Genomic DNA, 17253 nt, shown 5'->3' with positions numbered 1-17253 from the left:
ACATCATATAAAAGAACAATTCAAAGTTAAAACAATACAAATAACAAAGAGAGAAAGAGATAAAACAGTGAAAGAATAAGCTTGTTAAAAGCGCTCAAGAATAATGTTTTAGTTTGTATTTAAAACTGCAGTGGTTGTGGCAGACCATCAGGCAATGCTTCCATCGCTGTGTTGCATAATAAATAAAGGCAGCTTCTCCTTGTTTAGATTTTGCCCTAGGCACCATCAGCAGAGCACTCCCAAGTAATCTGAGAGGTCTCGCAGGTTTGTATTGCTCAAGCAAGTCAGTTACACATTTAGGACCAACTCCTTGTGGAGATTTTTTAATTTAATAACAGGACTTTAAAATAAACTCTGGCAACCAATGTAGAGATTTGAGAACTGAGGGGATGTGAGCTGTCCTTTTGGTTTTAGGAGAACTCTTGCAGCTTATGTTTGAGTAGGTTGTAGGTGCCTGATGGTCTTTATTGGAAGTCCTGTCAGAAGTCTGCTGTAGTAATCAACTTTGCTTGATATGAAAGCATGAATCAGTTTTTCCAAGTCTTGTTTTTTTAAAGGACCCTGATTTCGACTAAGTATTAGAGGTTATAAAATGCTGATTTTGTTATTGCCTTTACATGACTGTAAAAACCTACATAATATGTTAATGTCTGGTGCTTTAACTAGCTCAGTTTAGCTGATATTACTTTTACTGAAGTCAAAGGAGTGTTTTGAATGCAGGATAGAGTAATCTACACTGTAGTCTGACTACAGGATTAGAGTACTTCCTCCCCCAGTGCTGTGTGCATTATGATAACCAGCTGGAAATTATAATTAACTTATTTTCCAATCTACAACTACTTCAGTGCTTATAGCTAGGTACATTCAAGACAGTCGCTGTGTCTGCAACATGCAGAGCTCCTACAGAGTATTAGCCTTTGCTCTGGTAGCAGCATCCAGCTTCACATCTGTACATGTTCTGGAGTTCTGCCAAAGTACTGACATTGACTGCCATAGTCATGACAGTACAGCAGCGGACAATCAGCAGTCGCCGCACACTGTCAAATCCAGGTGGAACATTAGTGTTTCAAACCTTTTAAAGGACCTGGACCAATTCAGAGTGTCCTGCAAGAAGCTAATAGGTAAAAAGTGATTTATGTCTGTTTGGGTCAATACAAGAAAAGTTCACAGTAATATTGTCCTAGTTCAATCCTTTCTGTCCTCTCTGCAGAAGCATTTCCGATTGACGAGGTTGATGGCAACTTTGCTCACTCTGTAAAGAACTGCATATTCTCCAGATCCATTCCAACCCCATTGAAAGGCCGGTTAAGACTGGCAGCAGCTTCCAAGGTGACAATATGGTATCATCAGAAGTGCAAGAGAGTCTTTGCAGTGAAATGTGAATGTGAAACGTAAATTTGTTTCAACAGGATGTCATCGAGGGGATTTTAGATTTAGACGTGGCTGTAACTCAGTCAGATGATTTCCTGCATTACGCAAGCGGTGGCAGACTGCTGTCAGGATCTGTACCACTTGCTCACAGATATGGAGGTCATCAGGTAATGATGAATTAATTTTTTGTTTGTGCTCTTACTGGCATGCTTTTATTGTGTATAAACTCAACACTACTAACATTTAGTTAGTTACATTAACAACATTTCCTTTGTGATTGAAAAAAAAACAGGTATACACTGTCTTTTTTATTACATTTCATCAGATATGTCACTAAATTCAGCCAAAAACAAGTTCATTAACAAAGTTAAGAAAACTTGAAATAGATAAAAATGACAGTGTACATCATGTTCAACAGATCTGATCCCAGTTGGTGACAGTGAAATTTACAGATGAATTTCTCCTCCATCAGTTTGGGTACTGGGCAGGTCAGCTGGGCGATGGTCGAGCACATTCCCTTGGTCAGTATACCAACAGGTGAGAATATTTTTGAATTAGGTTCCTCATATATTCAATGTACTGTATATTCAAGGTGTATCACCAGTTAAAGCTGTGACTTATTTTCCTTATGACACGTCCCACAGGAGAGGAGAAGTATGGGAACTGCAGCTTAAAGGCTCTGGCAAGACACCTTATTCAAGGTATGTTTATTGGCACACCCTTTTTTTGTTTTTCTTCCTTTTCCTCTTTTTTCTTGTTTCACTTTGGAAAAAAAAATGCATGTCTGTGATACTGAATGGCAGCAAGAGGCAACTGTGTTTAATCTGAATTGTCAATTTGAAAATGTTCACACAGGTCAGGAGATGGTCGAGCTGTGATCCGCTCTTCTGTAAGGGAGTTCCTGTGCAGTGAAGCCATGCATTTCCTGGGTATTCCAACCAGCAGGGCTGCCAGGTGAGAGGGACAGGTGATGGATGAAAGGCAACAAACGGGGTTAACATTTGCTATGTATGCTATGTTATAATCTTTTCAATAATAATAATAATAGATATCAAATGATCTGATAGTTTTGAATAGTCTCTTTGCAGTTTTGTCTATAAATGTATGTTGATAAATCGTCAATATGACTGTCAGCTGGACCATGTAGAATTAACTTACACTCAACTCATCACAAAATTCAATAAAAACAATTTTTTTTAAAAGTTTAAACCAGACACAAAATAATTAAGTTTAAAATTGTTAAAAATAATTTCCTCTTTTCCAGTGACATGTTTAAGAACTCTGTAGAAGGCCAGTGTCTGTATTAACATGTGTAGATCAATATTACTTGGCATTAAGATTGATAAACCGGGATGAACTGCCAACTTAAAACCTTAACAAAGATAGGCTCTTTATTTGTGTGTGAAAAGGTAGAAATGTTTGGGAAGAAATGTGAATCTTTTATTGTTCTGATAATGCTTTCTTTTGTTGTAGTATAATTGTCAGTGATGAGCCGGTGAAGAGGGATCAATTCTACAACGGCAACGTGAAGACAGAGAGAGGTACAGTTATGCATGTGAAAATACTACAACACCAAGATTTGACTCATTATCGGTTACATTTAAAGGTGGTGTTAAGGAGTTGTCTTTGGGTCTGAACAGTGAAGCCAGTGCTGAAGTGCCTTAAACCTGCAGTTTTTTCCAGTGGCCAGCTGGGGGCGACTCCACAGGTTGCAATAAGAAGTCTGATATATAATAGATATAGATAGGTATAGAAGGCTATGTGGAAATGACCCTACTTCTCATTTAATTTATGACATCAGTAATAAACTTTTCTGAATGAGTTTATGGTCTCTATAGCTAGTTACAAGTCTTCCTCAACACAGCATGGTGCTAAATTATGGTCTCATTTAGAGTCAGTGATAAAGTTGATAATGACGCAGGGTGTGCTTTAGGGCTTGGCTACCTCGTGATTGACACGTCACTACTACAGCAGTGACCTCAGGATGTCTGTCAGATCCACCCCTTACTCCTCCACAGCTCTACTCTTTTGTCCAAATATGGTCACTTCTGCCTCCAAAAAAACAAGATGGCACTGACCAAAATGACAAACTTGAACCTTCAAATGGTAGTCCACAAGCCAATTGGTGACTTCAGTGTCAAGGTCCACTTCTTTTATACAGTCAATGGGTGGAGTCAGCACACAGAAAGATTATTTGTCCTCCACACCCAAAAACATACCCTTCCATTCAGTGCTCCTTCAGAGGCCCCACCACCATACCATGTTATAGAGTAAACAAAGACACAACGAGTCATGTAACCAACATTAGGAAGGTTGTGGGTCAGGAAACTGTCCATCTGACCTGTTTGTCTGTTTCTCAGCCATCTTCACAATGCACTGTGGATTCAGCATGTTGGCATGTGCCCGATTTGCCATCCCTCTCGCTCCCACTGCCTGTCTCTTAATGCATCCATGGCCTTTCCCCTGCCCTATGCACAAAACCCCATGTTGCTGATTGGCAGGCAAAGTTTCCCATCTACAGAGCCAGGGCTCTTTATGAACACCAGATTTCTTCTCAGCGCACACCCAGAGCAGACAGCTGGCAGACCATGAGAAGATGATTTGCTGATTTGACAAAAAGTGTTTTGGATTAAAATTGCTGACTGTACCATTGATGTTTCATTACATCACATGTTTTATTGGAGTCTTTTCTTCTTTTCACAGGAGCCGTTGTTCTCCGGTTAGCCAAGTCATGGTTTCGGATCGGATCTTTGGAAATTTTGGCTCAAAGTGGAGAGATCGATCTCCTGAGGTGAGTCTGGTCACATGACCTCTCGGGCTTTCATATCATTCTGTCTCCTCTACTGCAGCTTCTAACTTGATGTTATTGATCTGTTGATTTTAGAAAGCTGGTGGACTTTGTGATTGATGAATATTTTTTTTCAATCAGTCAAGATGATCCAGATAAATATTTGGTAAGTTAGGTAAAACAAAAAATGTAGTTGGCAGAAGTGTTCCTCTGCCATTGATTGTGGCCTAACCTCAGTGAGATAATTTATTCAGTCATACTGTGTGATTAGTGAATACTAAAGCAGCTTTTTACTATCTAGAAACATTATGCTGTAGTGACTGTGTATCTGCATGCTGTAAATTATTTGTTTCTTCAAGATACTTCCTCATTTCATGCTTTGTATTTTTTTCCAGGTGTTTTATTCCACAGTTATAAATGAAACAGCACATCTGATTGCCAGGTGGATGTCAGTTGGGTTTGCACATGGTAAGACAGGGCGTCTGCAGGTCCTTTTTTAAAGTCTCATTTTTTAAAAATAAATATTAGGCCTTAAGTCATTACTCTTAAATATGAATTTGTGAGGTCTTAATTGACATGATTTATCAGTTTTTTAAAAAAAATTATCTTTTATTAAATCAAGCTCTTCTGCGTGAAAGTTCACATTTCTGATGTTATAAATCTTTGAACCTACCACAGACCCATATACTGTCTTTTTACTTTAGACTTGGACTTAGCTATTGGCAAAATGTAGATTAACCAAACTCACTCTAATAACCATATGTCCTACAAAAAACCTAGCTCTGCATGGGACTCACATAAATCAGTCTTAAATTTGATTTAAAATTATCTTGAAACCATCTTTAAAGGCATTAAATTTGAATGTCTGACACCTGTGAGCACCTGTTCTGGTTGCACATTTTGTCATCTGCACCAACATCTACTGATGTCTTTCTTGTGTTGTCATGACAGGTGTGTGCAACACAGATAACTTCAGCCTCCTGTCTATAACCATCGACTACGGACCATTTGGCTTCATGGAGTCGTATAACCCCAGTGCGTACGATGACGCATGCCTGTGTTTCAATGAAATGATTCTACGTCCTGTTCTCGTCAAATATCAAACAAATCTTTAATTGTTGCAGATTTTGTCCCCAACACATCAGATGATGAGGGCAGATACAGCATAGGAGCTCAGGCCAACGTCGGACTGTTTAACCTTGAGAAGCTCTTGCTGGCTCTCAGTCCTGTGCTATCTACGAACCAGCAGAAAGAGTAAGAACACTGTGATAACTGTTGGTGATAACTGTTGATATAAAGGGGACATGAAGTAATATGTGAGTTATATTAGGGATGGGGCCGATCCGATCCAGTATCGGTATCGGGTTCCGATACCAACGTAATTCACGGATCGGAAATTTCCGATCCACGAGCCGTATCTGTGCTTTCACTTTGTCTGCTGGAATGATATGATGATTGCTACATAGTAGTGTTGCACTGACCGCGGTACTAAAACACGACGGTACATATGATACCATAATGTTGGAGTACTGTAGTACTACGGTACCTCAGGTACCACTACTGTGGGATAAGATCAAAGTCCAGTCGCAAGAGCGTGAGTGTCCATGCGGCGTCCAAAAACGGCGCGCGCTGTCCACCTGGCACTCGGTATGCCGCTGCAGTGGTTTGTATCCAGTGATATTTCAGGTATGAACTGAGCTATTGAGTATCTTTAAGCACTGAAGGTTATTATTAATTTATTTTTACTTGTAGGTTCAATTTGTTTATATATGCTACAGTGATTTGTTTTCCACTACAGAGCTCTACGGTGCGAGCATTTTACTCGCATTTGCGACTAAAAAAAGTTTTGTGCGCGCAAAATAAATCATTCAGCACGCTGTGCAAGTACAGATTTCAACCAGCAGCAGAAACTAAAGGCAAATCCTGCCGGTTGTGGGTTGAACGGGGGTCACAGACACAGACGGGAATGTATTCCTGTCAAATACGGCGGAGGCTCATAGTGCTGCACGGCGCAAGAACGGCTTACCGGCGACAGAGAAGTCCGACTCCAGGTCCAATAATGTCCTCTTCTTAGTGTCATGACTGCCCAAAAGTACCTGAACAGCCGAACTGTGGCGGCACACAGGTATGTGACATGTCAGAGGAGAAACGAGCTGTTCACATTTCTTTGTGGCAGGTAACAGTCCACAAACCTTACCGCACTGAAGGGACTGTTCTTAACTTGTCAGGGGAGGAGGGTGGCTGGTTGATTTTTATTTCATTTATTTATAATTAAATAAATAAATAATGTTAATCACTTATTGATGCTGTTTTTGAAATATGAATAAGTCAGTAAGTAATTTATTCCATTGAAATATCAGTGATGTATTATAGAAAAGTGATTTATCTTTTTATAAATGACAAAAGGCACATCTGCCTAATTTTCGCTGTCATGATACTACTCAGAACCATGATGCTTTCACTGGTATCGTACCGTGGGTCCCAATTTTGGTACCGTGACAACACTACTACATAGTAGTATCTACTTTATTTATATCTGTGCTGTTCAGATTAATATCACAGGTACTTTCTGGTTTTTGATAGTGTATATTGCACTAGTAGTTTAACACTGTCTTGGAATTTAATAAATATTGACAATTAATTTGAAACCCTTACAGTTGCATATTTGTTTTCAGGATGATATTTTTCCTGTGAACAGGATTTCCTGCTTTTCTGACCTTATACTTACCTCAAGTTGCCTTTTGGGACATATATGCATACATACATACAGTACAGGCCAAAAGTTTGGACACACCTTCTCATTCAATGCATTTTCTTTATTTTCATGACTATTTACATTGTAGATTCTCACTGAAGGCATCAAAACTATGAATGAACACATGTGGAGTTATGTACTTAACAAAAAAAGGTGAAATAAGTGAAAACATGTTTTATATTCTAGTTTCTTCAAAATAGCCACCCTTTGCTCTGATTACTGCTTTGCACACTCTTGGCATTCTCTCCATGAGCTTCAAGAGGTAGTCACCTGAAATGGTTTCCACTTCACAGGTGTGCCTTATCAGGGTTAATTAGTGGAATTTCTTGCTTTATCAATGGGGTTGGGACCATCAGTTGTGTTGTGCAGAAGTCAGGTTAATACACAGCCGACAGCCCTATTGGACAACTGTTAAAATTCATATTATGGCAAGAACCAATCAGCTAACTAAAGAAAAACGAGTGGCCATCATTACTTTAAGAAATGAAGGTCAGTCAGTCCGGAAAATTGCAAAAACTTTAAATGTGTCCCCAAGTGGAGTCGCAAAAACCATCGAGCGCTACAACGAAACTGGCACACATGAGGACCGACCCAGGAAAGGAAGACCAAGAGTCACCCCTGCTTCTGAGGGTAAGTTCATCCGAGTCACCAGCCTCAGAAATCGCAAGTTAACAGCAGCTCAGATCAGAGACCAGGTGAATGCCACACAGAGTTCTAGCAGCAGACCCATCTCTAGAACAACTGTTAAGAGGAGACTGCGCGAATCAGGCCTTCATGGTCAAATAGCTGCTAGGAAACCACTGCTAAGGAGAGGCAACAAGCAGAAGAGATTTGTTTGGGCCAAGAAACACAAGGAATGGACATTAGACCAGTGGAAATCTGTGCTTTGGTCTGAGGAGTCCAAATTTGAGATCTTTGGTTCCAACCGCCGTGTCTTTGTGAGACGCAGAAAAGGTGAACGGATGGATTCCACATGCCTGGTTCCCACTGTGAAGCATGGAGGAGGAGGTGTGATGGTGTGAGGGTGTTTTGCTGGTGACACTGTTGGGGATTTATTCAAAATTGAAGGCACACTGAACCAGCATGGCTACCACAGCATCCTGCAGCGACATGCCATCCCATCCGGTTTGCGTTTAGTTGGACCATCATTTATTTTTCAACAGGACAATGACCTCAAACACACCTCCAGGCTGTGTAAGGGCTATTTGACCAAGAAGGAGAGTGATGGAGTGCTGCGGCAGATGACCTGGCCTCCACAGTCACTGGACCTGAACCCAATCGAGATGGTTTGGGGTGAGCTGGACCGCAGAGTGAAGGCAAAGGGGCCAACAAGTGCTAAACACCTCTGGGAACTCCTTCAAGACTGTTGGAAAACCATTTCAGGTGACTACCTCTTGAAGCTCATGGAGAGAATGCCAAGAGTGTGCAAAGCAGTAATCAGAGCAAAGGGTGGCTATTTTGAAGAAACTAGAATATAAAACATGTTTTCAGTTATTTCACCTTTTTTTTGTTAAGTACATAACTCCACATGTGTTCATTCATAGTTTTGATGCCTTCAGTGAGAATCTACAATGTAAATAGTCATGAAAATAAAGAAAACGCATTGAATGAGAAGGTGTGTCCAAACTTTTGGCCTGTACTGTACATATCATACTTGGCTGTAGAGAGGAGTTTATTACAGCCTCATATAAAATCAACAATAATGATAATAATAATATTAAAGCAAACAGAGCTCTGGTATCGGAATGGTATCGGTATCGGCAAATATCCAAATTCAGGTATCGGGATCGGATCGGAAGTGAAAAAATGTGGATCGGTGCATCCCTAACTTATATTGATCTGTTTGCCTCCAGCACAAAGTGCAACAACACTGAAAGACTTCAACTTCTACAAAACTTTTTGCACATGACTAACTTTGAACATTTTTATTGTGGTAAATACTTGTAAAAGAAGAGTCCATAAGCCGCATGCAAAATCACTTTAAAGCCAAACTGTCGTACATACAAACGTTGTGTTTTTCTCCTTTTTTTCCAGGGCTAAAATTATTTTGAAAGGATATGGTGATATTTATCAGATGAGGTGAGCTTAAAGTGAAATATGATTTGTTCATTCTGTATGTTGTCATTAATGCTTCATCCAAGCAATGATTCTAGTAATTTTCCAGCCTTATTCATGCATGTATTTCAGGATTCATCAGCTATTTAAAGCTAAACTGGGGCTTCTAGGTGAAGAGGAGGATGATGGCTATCTAATTGCCTTCCTGCTTAAGGCAAGTTATTGACAATGAGCTGCACGCAGACTGAAAAATGCATTGTCAGTCTATGTGGTCAAGTTAAATTGATTTAGGAGACTCAGATGAACTTTTTGTTCACTGGCTGTGTACAAATTGATTTTTTTTAAACTACCAATCTAATTTGTGTTTGTCTCCCCAGATGATGGAGGACACACAATCAGACTTCACCATGACCTTCAGGCAGCTCAGCGAAGTTTCATCCCAGCAGCTTCACAACAGGAACTTCACACAGGTACAGCTGAAGCAGCAACGTGTTAGAATCCTGGTTTTACACCGGCGCCAGGCTGTAGGCATAAGTCACAAGAAAGCCTTGAGCAAATTTACTCAGATTTGGCACAAACCTCCGCTTGGACTTAAGGATGAACTGATTAGACTTTTAGTAGTCAAAAGTCAAAGGTCACTGTGAACTCACAAAACTTGCTTTTGGCTAATTCATATACTCACTACGACAAATTTCAGATGTATGTATAAAAGAATAAAATGATCAAGTAATGTAATTTTATATCCAAAAGGTCAAAGGTCAACTTCACTGTGACATCATAATGTTCTGCAGAAACACATTTCTAGCCATTACTCGACACCATAACTAAGATATGTATAGCTGCAGACACATTTAGATTTTTGTGTACACAACATGCCCCTACAAACTGCACCCACAACTAGTACAAGACAAACCCACCAATGCGACAGTTATCTGAACCCTGCTACATTGTGACACTGTAGTGAATAAATATGAGACCAAATGCAGAAATAATCCGCTCTATAGTCCATTATTCATGAAGTTACGGTTTACTTCATAAGTAACGAGATGTAGCCTTACCATAACCCTCATCCTAACTTTAACTGCCACTCTTTCAACGGAATACTTGATAGCTAGCTAATCGCTAACTTAGCAATTTTGTTTTTGCCCCAGCTGCAGTTATACATACTCTTCATAACTCAGGAACAGAAAGGGAAACATTTGGTCAGATACTGAACTGGTGACACCAATCTTGGTTATCCACCTTGAAACTGCTGATTGTATAGATCTTATGTGCTGCCACAGGGAAGATGGGTGTGAAGCATCCAGGTTTTTAGAATTTGTAGCTTCTTTGCAGTAACATCCACAGTTCAAGCTTTTTCTACTGTCATGGCTTCATGTGAGTCCAGACAGACATGGACATGAATCGTAACTTGACTGGTTGGCAGAGGCACACAACTGTTAGATGGTAATTCTAGTTAGATTTAGTTTGGAAGTTAGTAACAGCTTTAATATCTGTGCCAAGCACTCATTGCTGTGCGGTATTTGCACTGCCCATCCAGTGTTTAGAGCATGAATAAATGGTGCTGCATATGACTACATGTATATGACAGCGTTGCAAATTATTATCTCAATCTATCTGAATAGTGAGTTAGTGTTCTTACAAAACATACAAAACCCACATACAAAAACTGCTGCTGCAACAGCAAAACATAGGCAGAACTGGTGTATCTATTCAGGAGTTCAGTTTTGATTCAAAGGTATCCTTTTTTTTGTTTTGTCTTAGATGTGGGCTCTTGAAGACTTGTCCTCCCACAAGCTCTTCTCTGACTGGCTCAGCATGTACCTGCTCCGGCTCAACAGGTAAGCAAAAAGGTGTTCAGTAATGTCAGACCTTGCTCAAGTTAGTTTGATCACCCAAGTTTCTCTGAAACATTTGAAAGGTCATTTTTTCTGCTTGAAAACATGTGCTACACTCTCATTTCTATTTTGTGCCATATCTTTGTTTGTTGTTGTTTTTTTGGATTGTATCAGAGTGGATTTAAAAGTTTGCTTCCTCTGCTTAGACAACAAAATGATAGTGATTTGGATTGTCAACACAGGATGAAAAGTAAGCCATTGAATCTACATACTAACATTCACTTAAACATGAAATATGTAATAACTTGAAATTTCATAGTGAGTCATGTCATTGTGCTTCAGAAAAGCAAATAAGGAGGAAATACATTATACAGATTTCTGTAATATAGTAGTTGTTTTTACCAAGAACAACTTTGTCTGACTGCAAAAAATATCTTACAGATATAAATCCAAGATATGTGCTAAGGAACTGGATGGCAGAGTCTGCTATACGTAAAGCTGAGGTGAATGATTTTTCGGAGGTATGTATATGACATTTAAGTGGTATGACAGTGTGTCTGCAAGGTCTTAAAAAGTGTTTTAAGTTAATAAAACTATTCACTTACAATGACATTTTATGACTTTTATTATGCCATAATATACTATGACAATTTTTATGACTTTTATGATGACATACGAAACTATGACCATTTTTATGACTTTTTTATGCCATACTATACTGTGACCATTTTTATGACTTTTTTATGCCATACTATACTGTGACCATTTTTATGACTTTTTTATGCCATACTATACTGTGACCATTTTTATGACTTTTCTATGCCATACTATACTATGACCATTTAATGACTTTTCTATGCCATACTATACTGTGACGATTTTATGACTTTTATTATGCCATACTATCCTTAGACCATTTTATGACTTTTTTTATGCCATACTATACAATGACCATTTTTATGACTTTTTTTATGCCATACTATACTATGACCATGTTTATGATTTTTTTATGCTATACTATACTATGACCATTTTATGACTTTTATTATGCCATACTATCCTTAGACCATTTTAATGACTTTTTTATGACTTTTATTATGCCATACTATACTATGACCATTTTATGACTTTTTTATGCCATACTATACTATGACCATGTTTATGATTTTTTTATGCTATACTATACTATGACCATTTTATGACTTTTATTATGCCATACTATCCTTAGACCATTTTAATGACTTTTTTATGACTTTTATTATGCCATACTATACTATGACCATTTTATGACTTTTTTATGCCATACTATACTATGACCATTTTATGACTTTTTTATGCCATACTATACTATGACCATGTTTATGACTTTTATTATGCCATACTATCCTTAGACCATTTTTATGACTTTTTTTATGCCATACTATACTATGATAATTTTTTTGACTTTTTTATGTCATACTATACAATGCTTTTTTATGCCATACTATACTGTGACCATTTTATGACTTTTTATGCCATACTATACTATGACCATTTTTAATGACTTTTCTATGCCATACTATACTGTGACGATTTTATGACTTTTATTATGCCATACTATCCTTAGACCATTTTATGACTTTTTTTATGCCATACTATACAATGACCATTTTTATGACTTTTTTTATGCCATACTATACTATGACCATGTTTATGATTTTTTTATGCTATACTATACTATGACCATTTTATGACTTTTATTATGCCATACTATCCTTAGACCATTTTAATGACTTTTTTATGACTTTTATTATGCCATACTATACTATGACCATTTTATGACTTTTTTATGCCATACTATACTATGACCATGTTTATGACTTTTATTATGCCATACTATCCTTAGACCATTTTTATGACTTTTTTTATGCCATACTATACTATGATAATTTTTTTGACTTTTTTATGTCATACTATACAATGATAATTTTTTTGACTTTTTTATTCCATGCTATGCTATGATAATTTTTCTGACTTTTTTATGCCATACTATATTTTTTCTGACTTTCTTATGCCATACTATACTATGACAATTTTTCTGACTTTTTTATGCCATACTATACCATGATCATTTTTCTGACTTTTTTATGCCATACTATACTATGACAATTTTTCTGACTTTTTTATGCCATACTATACTATGATCATTTTTCTAATTTTTTTATGCCATACTACACCATGATGATTTTTCTTTATATTTTTTATGCCATACTATACTATGACAATTTTTCTGACTTTTTTATGCCATACTATACTATGACAATTTTTCTGACTTTTTTATGCCATACTATACTATGATAATTTTTCTGACTTTTTTTATGCCATACTATGATAATTTTCTGACCTTTTTATGCCATACTATACTATGACAATTTTTCTGACTTTTTTATATTATACTATATTATGACAATTTTTTGACTTTTTTTATGCCATACTACACTATGACAATTTTTCTGACTTTTTGATGCCATACTATACTATGATCATTTTTCTGACTTTTTGTTATCATACTATACTATGGCATTTTTATGACTTTTTTATGCCATACTATACTGTGACAATTTATATGATTTTTTTATGCCATACTATACTATGATACTATATTTTTTTCTGACTTTTTTATTGCATACTATACTATACTATGACAATTTTCTGACTTTTTTGCCATCCTATACCATGATTATTTTTCTTAATTGTTTTTTATGCCATACTATACTGACAATTTTTCTGACTTTTTTATGCCGTACTATACTATGGCATTTTTATGACTTTTTTTATGCCATACTATACTGTGACAATTTATATGACCTTTTTATGCCATACTATACTATGACAATTTTTCTGACTTTTTTTATACCATACTATACTATGACAATTTTTCTGACTTTTTTATGCCATACTATGCTGTGACAATTTTTCTGACTTTTTTTATGCCATACTATACTGACAATTTTTCTGACTTTTTTATGCCGTACTATACTATGATCATTTTTCTGACTTTTTGATGCCTATGACAATTTTTCTGACTTTCTTACGCCATACTCATATACTATGATCATTTTTATGACTTTTTTATACCATACTATACTGTGACAATTTTTCTGACTTTTTTATGCCATACTATACTATGATATTTTTTTCTGACTTTTTTATGCCATACTATACTATGACAATTTTTCTGACTTTTTTATGCCATACTATACTATGATATTTTTTCTGACTTTTGATGCCATACTATACTATGACAATTTTTCTGACTTTTTTATGCCATACTATACTATGACAATTTTTCTGACTTTTTTATGCCATTCATTCATTCATTCATCTTCTAACCGCTTCATGCTCTTGAGGGTTGCGGGGGGGCTGGAGCCTATCCCAGCTGACATCGGGCGAGAGGCAGGGTACACCCTGGACAGGTCGCCAGACTATCGCAGGGCTGACACATAGAGACAGACAACCATTCACGCTCACATTCACTTCATTCGAGTTATCAATTAACCTAGTCCCCAATCTGCATGTCTTTGGACTGTGGGAGGAAGCCGGAGTGCCACGGGGAGAACATGCAAACTCCACACAGAAGGGCTCCCACACCCGGGATCGAACCGGCAACCCTCTTGCTATGAGGCGAGAGTGCTAACCACCACACCACCGTGCCGCCCTGACTTTTTTATGCCATACTATACTATGACCATTTTATGACCTTTTTTATTCCATACTATACTATGACCATTTTTGTGAGTTTTATTTTGCCATATTATAGTATGACCATTTTATGACTTTTATTATGCCATACTATACTGTGACCATTTTTCTGACTTTTTTATGCCATACTATACTGTGACAATTTTTCTGACTTTTTTATGCCATACTATATCATGATCATTTTTCTTAATTTTTTTTTTTGCCATACTATACTATGATCATTTTTCTGACTTTTTTTATGCCATACTATGCTGTGACAATTTTTATGACTTTTTTATGCCATACTATACTGTGACAATTTTTATGACTTTTTTATGCCATACTATACTATGACCGTTTCTGTGACTTTTATTTTGCCATGCTATTCTATGACAATTTTTCTGACTTTTTTATATTATACTATACTACGACAATTTTTTTGACTTTTTTATGCCATACTACACTATGACAGTTTTTCTGACTGTTTGATGCCATACTATATACTATGATAATTTTTCTGACTGTTTGATGCCATACTATATACTATGATCATTTTTCTGACTTTTTGTTATCATACTATACTATGGCATTTTTATGACTTTTTTTGCCATACTATACTGTGACAATTTATATGACTTTTTTATGCCATACTATACTATGATAATTTTTCTTAATTTTTTTTTTTTGCCATACTATACTATATTTTTTCTGACTTTTTTATGCCATACTATACTGTGACAATTTTTATGACTTTTTTATGCCATACTATACTATGATATTTTTCTGACTTTTGATGCCATACTATACTATGACAATTTTTCTGACTTTTTTTATGCCCTACTATACCATGATAATTTTTAATTTTTTTTTTTTTTTTTTGGCCATATTACACTATGACAATTTTTCTGACTTTTTTATGGCATACTATGGTGTGACAATTTTTATGCCTTTTGTTATGCCATACTATACTGTGATAATTTTCTGACTTTTTTTATGCTATACTATACTGACAATTTTTATGACTTTTTTATGCCATACTATAGTATGATCATTTTTATGACTTTTTTATGCCATACTATACTATGACAATTTTTCTGACTTTTTTATGCCATATTATACTATGATAATTTTTCTGACTTTTTTATGCCATATTATACTATGATAATTTTTCTGACTTTTTATGCCATCCTTTTCCATGATAATTTGTCTTGTTTTTTTTACCATACTATACTATATTTTTTTCTGACTTTTGATGCCATACTATACTATGATAATTTGTCTTACTTTTTTATGCCATACTATACTATGACAATTTTTATGACTTTTTTATGCCATATTATACTATGATAATTTGTCTTACTTTTTTATGCCATACTATACTATGACAATTTTTATGACTTTTTTATGCCATATTATACTATGATAATTTGTCTTACTTTTTTATGCCATACTATACTATGACAATTTTTCTGACTTTTTTTATGCCATACTATAGTATGATCATTTTTATGACTTTTTTATGCCATACTATACTATGACAATTTTTCTGACTTTTTTTATGCCATAGTATACTATGACAATTTTTCTGACTTTTTTATGCCATACTATACTATGACAATTTTTCTGGCTTTTTGATGCCATACTATACTATGACCATTTTTATGACTTTTTGATATTGTACTATACTATGGCATTTTTATGACTTTTTTTATGCCATACTATACTGTGACAATTTTTGACTTTTTTATGCCATACTATACTATGATAATTTTTCTGACTTTTTGATGCCATACTATACTATGACCATTTTTATGACTTTTTTATGCCATACTATACTATGACAATTTTTCTGACTTTTTTATGCCATATTATACTATGATAATTTTTCTGACTTTTTGATGCCATACTATACTGTGACCATTTTTCTGACTTTTTGATATCGTACTATACTATGGCATTTTTATGACTTTTTTTATGCCATACTATACTATGACAATTTTTCTGACTTTTTTATGTCATACTATACTATGACCATTTTTCTGACTTTTTGATATCGTACTATACTATGGCATTTTTCTGACTCTTTTATGCCATACTATACTGTGACAATTTATGTGACTTTTTACTATACTACTACTATACTATGATAATTTTTCTGACTTTTTTATGCAACACCATACTATGACATTTTTATGCCATACTATATTATGACAATTTTTATGCCATTTGTATGGCATTGTATACTAAGATGTTTGATGACTACGACATTTTTGTGGCATACTTGGATGTTCCAGAGGTTTTCTTGCACATATCATGTAAATAAAGTGTTTATATTTTCTGACCAAAATCAAAGCAATGCCTCTGCCTCTCTTTGACAAGGTGTGTGATTTTAAGTGTCTTTTACTTTTCTGCCACTAGATGGAGCTGCTGCATCATATACTGTCCTTTCCCTTTGTTACACAAGAGACTGCAGAGGAGGCAGGCTATGCAGCAAGACCTCCTCTGTGGGCTAAGAGGTTAAAGGTCAGCTGTTCCTCCTGAGAGACTCTTGGGTTGAACGAGCTCACTAAAGTGAAAAAGAATTACAGCACACCAGCATTTTAATGGTCTTTTTAATAAATTCTCTCCTGCTGGGGGGGAAAGTTTGGTCCAACATGTCAAGGTCATGGCTATTTAATATTCTTTACTACTGAGATTTCTCACCATGTGTGGATACAGTGACCAAC

The 17253-nt window shown here is 36.0% G+C and overlaps 1 protein-coding gene across 2 annotated transcripts; it reads left to right on the top strand.

Annotated features, from left to right (window-relative positions):
* The first annotated feature begins 880 nt into the window (after positions 1 to 880).
* Positions 881 to 17079, top strand: LOC125881750 (protein adenylyltransferase SelO-like). 2 transcript variants are annotated; one of them, XR_007448254.1, is made up of 19 exons: positions 881 to 1121; positions 1211 to 1329; positions 1410 to 1538; positions 1844 to 1908; positions 2016 to 2072; positions 2227 to 2325; positions 2845 to 2912; positions 4075 to 4162; positions 4256 to 4325; positions 4555 to 4627; positions 5111 to 5194; positions 5284 to 5413; positions 8949 to 8993; positions 9102 to 9183; positions 9347 to 9439; positions 10734 to 10810; positions 10982 to 11057; positions 11249 to 11328; positions 16946 to 17004. XR_007448254.1 is itself a non-coding variant. In XM_049565048.1 (19 exons), exons 1-19 carry the CDS (start codon positions 890 to 892, stop codon positions 17066 to 17068), a joined length of 1758 nt encoding a protein of 585 aa, XP_049421005.1. In that variant the 5' UTR covers positions 881 to 889; the 3' UTR covers positions 17069 to 17079. The 2 variants fall into 2 exon arrangements, 1 of the variants encoding a protein (XP_049421005.1); XM_049565048.1 differs by having other exon boundaries at positions 11014 to 11057; positions 16946 to 17079.
* Positions 17080 to 17253: the final 174 nt, after the last annotated feature.

The sequence above is a fragment of the Epinephelus fuscoguttatus genome, linkage group LG21 (genome assembly GCF_011397635.1).
Source record: "Epinephelus fuscoguttatus linkage group LG21, E.fuscoguttatus.final_Chr_v1".
Classification (NCBI taxonomy): domain Eukaryota; kingdom Metazoa; phylum Chordata; class Actinopteri; order Perciformes; family Serranidae; genus Epinephelus; species Epinephelus fuscoguttatus.
The sequence above is the reverse complement of the archived record's forward strand: the minus strand, read 5'-3'. Positions and strand labels throughout refer to the sequence as shown.

What these genes read in the sequence shown, in the direction of transcription:
- LOC125881750 (XM_049565048.1), top strand. Translation starts at nt 890, where the DNA reads ATGCAGAGCTCCTACAGAGTATTAGCCTTTGCTCTGGTAGCAGCATCC. An exon ending in CATGGAGTCGTATAACCCCA is followed by an intron (nt 5,195 to 5,283) that starts GTGCGTACGATG and finishes TAATTGTTGCAG; the next exon opens with ATTTTGTCCCCAACACATCA. An exon ending in TCTACGAACCAGCAGAAAGA is followed by an intron (nt 5,414 to 8,948) that starts GTAAGAACACTG and finishes CTTTTTTTCCAG; the next exon opens with GGCTAAAATTATTTTGAAAG.